General features: G+C 41.6%; 1 protein-coding gene across 1 annotated transcript; it reads right to left on the minus strand.

Moving 5' to 3' along the window:
* Nucleotides 1-10,841, minus strand: LOC307260650 (von Willebrand factor A domain-containing protein 7-like; the record flags this gene model as incomplete). The annotated part of the gene is made up of 15 exons (XM_080040927.1): nt 1-456; nt 905-1,198; nt 1,316-1,593; nt 1,676-1,768; nt 2,961-3,110; nt 3,708-3,840; nt 3,946-4,158; nt 7,980-8,096; nt 8,231-8,343; nt 8,684-8,859; nt 8,969-9,155; nt 9,414-9,548; nt 9,674-9,767; nt 10,032-10,214; nt 10,662-10,841. The coding sequence occupies 15 exons, from the start codon at nt 10,839-10,841 to the stop codon at nt 1-3; spliced, it is 2,802 nt and encodes a 933-aa protein (XP_079897053.1).
* Nucleotides 10,842-11,394: the final 553 nt, after the last annotated feature.

Here is an 11,394-nt window from a genome sequence, read left to right on the forward strand (position 1 = left end):
TCAGTTGATCCCCATTTCAAATGGTTGGTTTAGCCCTAGGATTGCGATGCTAAGGCAAAGAACAAAAGACTGAACCTCGCTGGTAGACGATGACACAGTAGCTGCAGTTGCAGTTGTTGATGGTTGTGAACTATTGGTGGTTGTAGTTACGTTCACAGATTTCCGGACGCTGTAGAAACAGGAACCTACGTTACCCACTCGATCAACAACCAGTAGCTGCACATCAGGGGAACAGCAGGATGCATTGTAGGACACCAGCGTTATGTTCTCGTTGCCAGGGGCCAGGCTGGTGTTCATGGTACCGTTGCCCTGTCTGAGGCTAATGCGGTCAATGCCCGTCCCTTCAGCCCCATCAGTCACCTGAACAGAGAGCTCCCACATGGATAAAGTGCAATCACCAGAGCAGTTCGATTGCAGGCTGAGAAGCTCACACTTCGGCTGAATGAAATCAGTCACCTGTGTGGGGAAGAAAAAGTGGATCAGCTGGTTAAACATCAGTGAGTTGAACCAGTTAAAGGTGGAATCAGTGATTCTGGAGATTGCTTGTCTGCGCTAAAATCAAAATCAGTGACTATCTCCTGCTGTCAGAACTATGCGCTGGAAAAAAACAGTGTTCATACTTCATACACAGCCTAGTAAACTGGCATGTAAACAAAAGGGGTCCCAAGCTAGCAACATGGCAGTTTACAGAGCCTAGGCTTTATATTAACACTGCATTTTATTTCAGTGGACACATAGTACGTAGCAGTAGCGGATTGTGACAAGATACTCACTGATTTTGAAAACAAGTATTCTCTGACTCGGCCCTTTAACACAACGACGAAAGTCTTAAATAAACCAGGATGATTATTCATTGTCTTAACCCTGACTGAAATGTGATTTTCTTTCTCAATTGGAGAATTACCGGCTCAAGGACAGTGAAACGCAGGACAATAAAGTTGATGTCTGCGCCTCCTGGAGCCTCTGCTTCAATGGTCAGGGTGACGGCAGAACCAGACGGGGTGTTAAGAGGCGCTGTGAGGTTTACTGTCCCATTAGCACTGCCTCCAGACCCCAGGGATAAACTGGACGGGAACGTTGAAGTAAAACCTTGATCATTGGTAGCTCGGATGATGAAGGTTCCTCCTGCACCGGAAGCCTTCACAGTGAAGGGAACGGAAAGTGGCGTTCCTGGCACTAAGACGCCATTTGAATCATCCTAAAGGCAGACAGAAAACAGAAAACTTTCAGCATCACTCATATTATAAAGACTGTAACAATTGAATCTATCTTTAAAGTCAAGTTATAGGACTATAGATGGATGTATTTTACTTACAGCAGTAACAGTCAGACTAGAGCCTCGAATGTGGGTGGACGATTGCCTTTGGAAGGTCAATGACGATGCTTTTGAGGAACTGTCGCTATTCTGCCCCTTCACAAGCACGACAAACTCCCCTGATGGTATCCTGTCAAACTGAGCTAAGTATTGTCCTTCCCCTTGAGCCTCCACAGTGCCATTAACCTCTCCTGACCCAGACGATTCAACCAGAAGGACTTCTGTTACTGTGGCGGAGTCACTCCCAGTCACCGTCACAATCAGGCTACCATTAGCACCTTCAGAAAAACAGGAGATCCACTGAAAGTGCGGTATTAGATCAAATTACTCAAATGAAAAACACAATTCTGTTTCCTTTACCAGCTCTGGGACGATTTTCTACAAAAGCGAAACCTCCAAACGGGCCCTGCGATACCTCCACAAAGTAGAACAGGAAGTCAATGGGACTTTCACCTTAATGAAAAAAAAATTAAATAAAGAGATTACATCGAGTACAAAGCATTAGCATGATCAACAGTAAATATTCATTATTATTAATTATTAATAAACAACCTTATTGCCACAACACTGTCTCTGAAAATAGCACACAGTGTTCTGATTTCATATGCAATTCTTCAATGATTCAATTTACCTCCACCAGCCGTAACTTAGGATACTTAAAAACCTCAGAAACACCAAACATACCGTATGCGCGTGGCTACATACCACTTTCCTTTGTTATTCAGATGAAGCGGTTCTTCAATGTAAGGAATAGTTATACAGTATCTTACAAAAGTGAGCACACCCCTCACATTTCTTCAAATATTTCATTACAGTCTGTCACAAATTATTATGCAAATTGGAATGAAATTAATTAAAAACGAAGGTTGAGTGCACGGTGGTCTGAACACTGACAGCCTGACCTCCCACCCCTTTAAGCCCTGCAGCAATGCTGGCAGCACTCATACGTCAATTTTCCAAAGCCAACCTCTGGATATGACGCTGAGCACGTGCACTCAACCTTCGTAAACTGGGACGCAGGGAAGTATTGTAACATGATAACGACCCCAAACACACATCCAAGACGACCACTGCGTTGCTAAAGAAGCTGAGGGTAAAGGTGATGGACTGGCCAAGCATATGTCTCCAGACCTAAACCCTATTTAGCATATTTGGGGCATCCTCAATCGGAAGGTGGAGGAGCACAAGGTCTCTAATATCCACCAGCTCCGTGATGCTGTCATGAATGGGTGGAAGAGGATTCCAGTGGCAACCTGTGAAGCTCTGGTGAACTCCATGCCCAAGAGGGTTAAGGCAGTGCTGGAAAATAATGGTGACAATGCAAAATATTGACACTTTGGGACCAATTTGGACATTTTCACTTAGGGGTGTACTCACTTTTGTTGCCAGCAGTTTACACATTAATGGCTGTGTGTCGAGTTATTTTGAGGGAACAGTAAATTTACACTGTTATACAAGCTGCACACTGACTACTTTACATTGTATCAAAGTGTCATTTATTCAGTGTTGTCCCATGGAAAGATATAATGAAATATTTGAAGAAATGTGAGGGGTGTACTCACTTTTGTGAAAAACTGTATCTATAATAATAATAATGAAGTGAAATATTCATCAAGTGATTGAACCAAATAGTTAGAGTTCTCACCCACAACCTTCAGAGTGTAGGGATTTGTCGACAACATTTTAATTTTCCACTGTCCTGCTTCTGTTTTTAGCTTCAGCGTCTGGAAATTTCCCACTGACTGGGATGCTGTGATCAATGATCCTGTTGTATTGGTGCTTTGCTGAGACACACCTAAAAGCAAGCCATGGAAATGAAGCACACTGGTTAAAAAGGAGTTTTGTATATTTTGCATACATTTCTAATAATGAAACAAATTAATTTCTATAATAATCCAGGGCCCGGTTGCCAATATTAATGCGGAAAGATTTGAGATTCAAACATTGTTGGCAGCATTCTGGTGACATTAAAATAAAATAACACAAAAATCAGTCTTCTAAGTCTTACATATCATGTTAAACTTTTACCTTTTTAGTTGTTCTAAACAAGGAATGGACACTGTTTTGCCTTTTCATCTTTACTAGATCCCTGTGATGCTATCAAACTGTTATTGGCTACTATGTGTCTTTTCTAGGGTTGGGAATTTCTGATGTTTCTGGTGTGAACGGTTGTCTACGACAGTGTCATGTCTACTACTACCACCAGATGGGGCCAACGTCAAGAACAATCTTACACAGTAGTTTAAATATACTTATTCTATTCAAGTTCACAAAATTAACATACTTTTTTTCAAGTCGGAATAGAAACCTATTAACTGATACAATATTTAATAATAATATAATAACTAACACATTTAAAATACTTGATCTGCAAAAAAACTTATCACCTCACCTGAGGGACTGATGAGAATAAAGGTGACAGAGCTTCCAGTGATGTAAACTGTAAGGTTTCTTACTGACTCGTCAACTGCAAGGGTAAAGTTTTCAACCTTTCCTGGATTCCTGGACGCTTGCAGAAGGGTCACCTATGAGATTCAATGAAACTGGTGAGACAACTGATTTTCATTTATATGTTTCAGACAAGTCATTGGTATTGTCCAGTTAGAGTTAGAGCGTGAGCATGTTAATACCAGAGATGAGCTTGAGGACTCTGTTATGATGCTTGTGGCCACTAGGAGCTCACTCTTTGTGACTTCAATAGCCTGACCCCCTGAAGCCTGAGCCAGGTCTTTGTACAGCTGGGCAGCTGATGATACCATCCGACTTTGTAGCTGTTGTTGTTGGTTGTTACCACTCTCTCTTCTACGACGAAACCCCAGTACAGCAGTAATCATGAAGTTAACCTAAAACAAAAGCAGTAAATGAGGTGATTTGAGGTGTAAAGTCCATGGGGGCTTTAAGTTTGAACCAAATAAAAAAGGTCTTTAATAGCTGTGTATGTCTAGAATTCATGAAACATTCAAAAGTATATTGATGACGTTGTACCAAATGTAACCGGTGTATAATTATATTTCACCAATAATCCTTTTATGCCTTTAATTAACACTTCTGTATTAATGAATATTTGTTTTGAGAGCTTTTATTTTGAAACCCTGGGATGTGTGATTCTGTTGTTACCCGTGAGGTCACTTCCTGTTATTTCGTGCTAGCCTCTTCAGTCGGTAATTTGCCATGATGAAGAGAGGTAAGAAGGTACAGTGCTCCTCTAAATGAGTGTATAAAAGTGATTAAACACGGTAAAACCTGTAACCGATTTGTAAATAATGTTTTGAGGAAGTTGCAGTTGCTGTTTAGTCATGTTAGATGCTCGTTTTAAGGCCTTTGCACACCGGGCGCGACGCGAATAAACGCAACGTAAAAGCAAATGTTTTGAAATGTGAATTTTGTCGCGTCTCACTTTAAGAAGCGACGTCCCAGAAAAATCGAACTCAGTTCGAAAAAATAAAAAACGCAAATTCGCGATGCGAAATGACGGCGCTGGTGTGGAAGCTTGTATTGACTCTGTATACGTTCGTTAATTAACGGATTAATCGCACGAATAAAACTCGCCCGGTGTGCAAAGGCCTTTAGTGTGGGAATGTTCTTTTATCCAGTATGGCAGTTTGTGTTGTATTGAGTCTCATGTGCTCGTGTCTCCTTGTGTTTTAGTGGAGTGCATGTGTGACGCACAACTTTAATGGCCGTGCTGTTTATATGTTCTTTAAACCCAGGTATGTGAGCTCTCTTTGTGTATTTATTTTAATGTACTTTTAATTAATTTCATTTGTTTAATAAGCACTTTGGTGCAATTGTTTATTCATGCAGCAACATTTGTAATATGTTCTTGAGTCTGCAATTTGCCATGATGAAGAGAGTGGAGTGCATGTGTGACGCACAACTTTAATGGCCGTGCTGTTTATATGTAGCCTGGTGCTACCAGACCAGAAGGTCTGGAAGTGCTGTAATTGGCAAACGTTCACTCATTTGGAGGCGGGTGTCTGTCGAAGTTTAAAACTATTGGATCTGCCCAGTGCCACTCTGGATTAGCCAACCAATCGCATCACGTTTGGTCATCACGTGTGTCATGAGCCGGCTTTTGATGGTGCCTTCCAGTTGGACAGGGAACTCGGAAATTTCCGACTTCACTACAATATTGTAGTCTATGAATCTACCGGTACCTGGCAACAGTAACTTGTTAGAGCCTAACGTTTAGTTATTTGGACGAGAAAGGTTTTAGGCGTCCATACTTTCGCGAGCAGATGCACTGGAACACAGACAGGTCGGAACTCGGAACTACCAAGTCGGAAATCTCCTTCTTCCGAGTATAAAGGAACGCAGCATTCAACTGAAACTGGAGCGTTCTCAGCCACTCGCTCTGTTCGCTGATTGGCACGATCGTAGATTCTCTGGAGAATCTGGGAAATGCGCTGTACACCCAGACTGACTACTGAAGAGAAAATGAAATTTGGCCGGAAGTAGGCGGGCGGGCGTAGCCAGGCTAGTTTATATGTTCTTTAAACCCAGGAAAATAAAGACTCCCTCGGCAAGAAAGCAGTTGTCCCGACGCACGTTCATTACACAACGCAGAATTAGCCGAAGCAGCAGCAGGCCGGCTACACAAAGACAACTGTACAGCTAATGGCCGCGTTTCCCAGATTCGTTAAGAGCCTCTTTGGAGCTAAGTACTTCTTTGGAGCGCTCTTAAGAACGCTGTGAAAGAAGAATGCGTTTCCCAGATTCGTTCTTAGCGAAAGTAGTACTTTCACTAAGATGGAACTGTAAGACGGAGCTGACCCACTCTTACAACCTTCTTAGCGACCAAATCGTCAGTGATCATGCCGCGTCAGGGAAATGTATTTCCTCCACTTTTCGAAATAATAAAACAATGCTCAATGCGGACCACTGGTGCAATAAACATAGGCTAATAGTAGAGAAAAAAAATGTTTTAATGAATTACACGTTTACGTTTTCCACACACAAGAGTTTATAGTACAACACATAAAAAAACATCAACAACATTGTGGCATTTCACAGATATCAAGGAAACAGATTTAATTGAACTCAGCTGAACCTCATCCAAAGCGGCTCCACCTGCTATAAAGGCGTTGCCAAAGTCCGCGCGTGTGAGAAACCATGGCTGTAATACAACACATTTTCGCTGCGAACCAACAGCCTCGCCGTGCGCGAAGCCAGACGGTTTACATAAATGCATACGTGCGTCGGCACTTCTCCCCACTGGACGTGCTATCAGACCGGGCCGTCCAGGCAAAGTACTGCCCCGTGCAGAGATCCAACGGCTGATCACTCTGGTGTCTCCACACATCCAGAGCAACCCGCTGCAATTTTCCCTTCAGCCCGGAGATGCAGCCCCTGACTGCGCTGCGTTTTTAGGAACATATCAACCTCTTTTGAGGTCCAACAACCCCAGCCCCTACCTCTTCACCACCAGTCACCAAGCAAACACTGAGCACTAAATCATAAACCCACAACCACCACACCACCCATATCAACTGTCAGGCCTGAAGGCTGAAATAAATAAACAGAACCAGCAGATGTAGGCTACATGTAACGTCCTGCACACTATGATTATTGCTGCAGTGTCCGGGTGCTTTACCTGAAAGTCTGGCACTGGAATGTTAAGGAAGTATTGTTGCATACAGTATGTGGGAGTATAGTGTCCACGTTTCTGAGGTGACCATGTAACAAGTGGGAAATTAGCGGCAAAACATGCTGTGTTGAAAGGGCGCACAATACGCACACGTCATTAACCTACGCTTAGATAAATTACAATTTGCCTGGGACTTTTTGTTGATAGGTTTGCAAAATGATCCACATAATACATGGTTGAAAATAAACCAAAATAGTTTATTGAAACCATATGGGGGAGGGGTTACTCCGCGCTGTCTTTACTGGGCGTCTGCATCACCTGCAACGAAGGGAGATTGATTAGTGAAACCTTCGCACTCTTCCTTTTTGTTTGGTTCTGGAACTCCTGCCACTTCTTCCTCGCAGCACGCCAGTCACGCAGGCCACATGGGCTGGAAGGGGACATATTTTCGGCTATGGCCTGCCTAACACGGTTTTTCACCGTGATGTTCTTTTTGCCCCTTGTTCCCCCGAATAAAACTCCCCGGTGCTGCCAGACCTCGTCCACTAAGACGCCCATCTCCTCCGCGGTAAACAACGGTGCCCCCTTGTTTCTTTTGCTGCCGTCTCTTCCATTCTCACATGTGTGTGCCTATATCCACGGGGGTATATATGCGCTAATGGGCTTGCTAACTACTTGGATACACTTGTTGCCACACACACCCGCACCCCACACACACACACACGATATATGCGTAGCCTAATTCCACCTGTGTGGGGGAGACCACGGGGCGCTGTGTGTGACTTATGCGCTGATAAAGAGGTGGGTGATCGATTCGCCTGGCATCGATTTATTCAGTTTCAGCACCACCGCGGTGGACAGCTCCCACTAAAGAGCTTCTTTCACTTCATTTTACGGCTCCTCCGACGAAGGGACTTAAGACGGCATCTGGGAAACACCCGTATCTTAGTGCTCCATCTTAGGCGAACCCTTCTTTCGACCCTTCTTTTGTCCCAAAGAACGATCGAATCTGGGAAACGCGGCCAATGGCAGTGCCAAGAAACAACAGGTACAAAGTTTTTAAGAGAAGCTACTCACCACTGTTTGGGTCTTCTCTATGAGTGCGATCACAGCGCTCTTCAGGTGTTCGTCTTTTGCAGGTGCATCCGTGAAGAGGAAGATCTCAGAATTTGAAGGAGCACCAGTTAAAGCCAGCTGTATGAGAAGAAGAGAACAGCATTGATACAGTAGTTTTACCTTTAAGTTTTTTATTATTATTATTATATTATTATTATTATTATAGTTTTACATAGACCAATTCCCAAACTGTCACAAAGAAATCAAGGTACCTGAAGCCCTGAAAGGCTCAATTCAGGCCCATCTCCTCCGCCGGAAGCTGATAGTGAATTAATAGCATCTTTGAAGACTTGAGGGTCTCTTGTCCTTATCAGTGGCCCAAAGTCTTGGGTTCAGGAATACACAAGATATACACATTAGAAATTTCATTTTTCATAGTAGTTACTATATTGGCAAATAGTAGTCACTGCACAAGTATGTAGTAGTTACTTGTTTATTTTTAATTTGTTACTCAGTAACTGCCTACAATTTTGTGTACCTTATTGTAAAGTGTTACCATATGTTATTCCATATTATATTGCTTTAATATTATTTTAACAATCGTAATATTCTAACAAGTATACAGCACATCTCAGCACAAAAAAATATTCTGATTTATTTAAATGAGTCTCTTTATTTCACATCAGGAAAACAAGGACTGTTAAGTCATATCATTAATAGCTCACCTGGATCATTGAAAGGTACAAGAATGTAAAGTGAGGGCTCCTCTTCTGTTCCAACTTTACTATTGATGATAAAGGCAGTGACGTCCCTGACTGCTGCGATGTCGTCACTCATGCTTCCTGTCGTGTCGATCACAAAGCAAAGAGCTTTACCGGCTCTTCTGGAGATTCCCATCATCCTGATTTACAACCATGGAAGGTTAAAACAAAGAGATGAAAAACCTTTTTTGTTAATACTAGAAACCTTCTTACAGAACATTACTGAGAAACGCAGAACACGTTTCATACTCTAGGAAACGTTCATCCCCAGCAGCCCCTCGAATGTCCTCCAGTAGTTCACTGGTTGCATCTATCGCCAAATTTGCTGCCTCCATGTGGAGGTGTCCATGTCTTGATGTAAGAGTGTCTTTGTTGATCCCACCTGTAGGCTCGATATCTTCAGTAAAATCCAAAGTATCTCCATGACTGCATTTTCCTTCACAGCATTAGAAAAAGAATCAAATGTTTCATACAACATTCCCATACCTCTTCTTTAATAATATTACACTGCTTATCAGGGAAGAGACAATCTTTCAATTAAATTATCAATGTGTTTTTGTAGTAAAGCTTTTTGTGATAATAATGGTCTGTCTGTCGGTCCACCACTTCATGAAAAATATTAATAATTTACGTATATTGATAATAATAATAGTAATACATTAAATACATTATATTTAATAGGTCGGTCATATACCAGGTGGTTTGAAAGGGGATTTACGATTAAGATCAAAATATCCAGAGGTAAGTATCTTTTCCCGTAGAATATCCTCCAATATGTTGTTCCTACAGTTGTCCCCATCACAGTTGCGACAGGTTGCTCTGTTTTTATCTGTGGGGAAAAAAATGTGTCAGTGTTTTGTTTTGTAAAAAAATTTCTCTGATTAAATCTTGTTATTCCTAGTCTCTGTTTCTCTTGTTTCAGTAAAACACACTGAAATACCACAATCTCTTTACCTGCTATGTTACCAATGATGGTGCCTGCTCGGATCAGATTGGAGTTTGGTAATTTATTTCCCATTTCCACCCAGTTACTGTGAGTATAGAAATCCTATTATATTTAAAGGGGAATATGTTAAGTTTGTATTTACAACATTTTAAAATCATCTTCTTGTACATACATATGTATTATATCTTCTAATACCAAGATCACTTTTTCAGAACTCTGCAACAAACCAGAGTTTGCATTTCATAGCCGTGTAACGTTGCAAAATGTACAAACTAGCCTATGGAAAAACACAAGTTTTAGTTATGAAGTGCAACATTTGAGTAGGAAACTATATTGAGGGTAAACCAAAGGAATAATAGAAGGTACCTGTAAAGGGTGTAAGATATATCCAAGTCGTAGTATTGCCGCCACAAAGTTTTCTTCCCTGTTGCTGGCTTTGACAGCGTCTAAACCATTTGTGATGATTCGCCTTCCCTCCAAAAATTCTTCATCGTCAAAGTGATAGCTTGGAACGAGAAACAGACCGATGTCTACCGCAATATTAGATATCTGGATTAATATGATGGTATTCCGAAAGCTCTTTGAGGATTTTGGTGCCTCACAGGCAACAGCAACAGACTGAGCAGTAAAACCCTGTGACACACACACACACACACACACACACACACACACACACACACACACACACACACACACACACACACACACACACACACACACACACACACACACACACACACACACACACACACACACACACACACACACACACACACACACACACACACACACACACACACACACACACACACACACACACACACACACACACACACACACACACACACACACACACACACACAATATTACAGGTACTGGTCAATTGTTTTACAAGGGCTTGTAATGTTAAAAAACATAACATCATAACATGTGTGTTTTCAACACACTGATCATTTCAAATAAAGATACAATTATTTGGATGAATTCAGTCCTTACAGAAGGAGGAGTGAAGTCATTGCCCTCAGCCAGAGCCAGAGCGCGGCACACCTCGGCGGTGGTGCTTAGGATCGCTCTCTCAGTGATCTGTTGATGATTCAGGGATGGTCCTTTGGTTATTTTAAATCCCAAAGCTCCAGTCTGCAGAAGCAGGAGACACAATGCAGCCAACCCAGACATGACTGCCCTACCTGTCTGATAGACAATGCGGTAAGATTAAAAAAACACATCAAAATCCAAAGTTTATCAAAGATACATATATTATAGGAATATAGGTCATTAAGGTCAGTCCTTACAGAGGTACTGTACACAGCAACTTTGCCAAAATGTCAACGTTTATGAGGGTTCTGCTGAAAGTTAATATGATTATTCAAAGGCGACTTACCAGACTTTTTTCTCTTTTTGAATGCAATACATTTACTTTCAACCACAATCTATGCTTTCAGCAGAGTATTTTCTGGACTGTGGTATTATATTTAATTTTTAACAAAAAGAAAATTCACAAAGCATAATTTCACAAAACACAGCATTTACTCAAGCATGACAGTTGTTTATTCTGAAATGTTTTCTATGTTATTCAAATAACTTAAAGTTACATTTTTGACCCCCAAATCCTGCTCCATAGTGCAGGCCTCAGTGGGGTTCTCTTCTATATGCAGTTATATATTATTATATTAATAAATACACAAAATGTATGTATATTTCTGTTTGCCCTGCTAGTCCCAGTGACTAA

The sequence above is a fragment of the Ammodytes marinus genome (assembly GCF_949987685.1).
Source record: "Ammodytes marinus genome assembly, chromosome: 14".
Taxonomy (NCBI): Eukaryota; Metazoa; Chordata; class Actinopteri; order Uranoscopiformes; family Ammodytidae; genus Ammodytes; species Ammodytes marinus.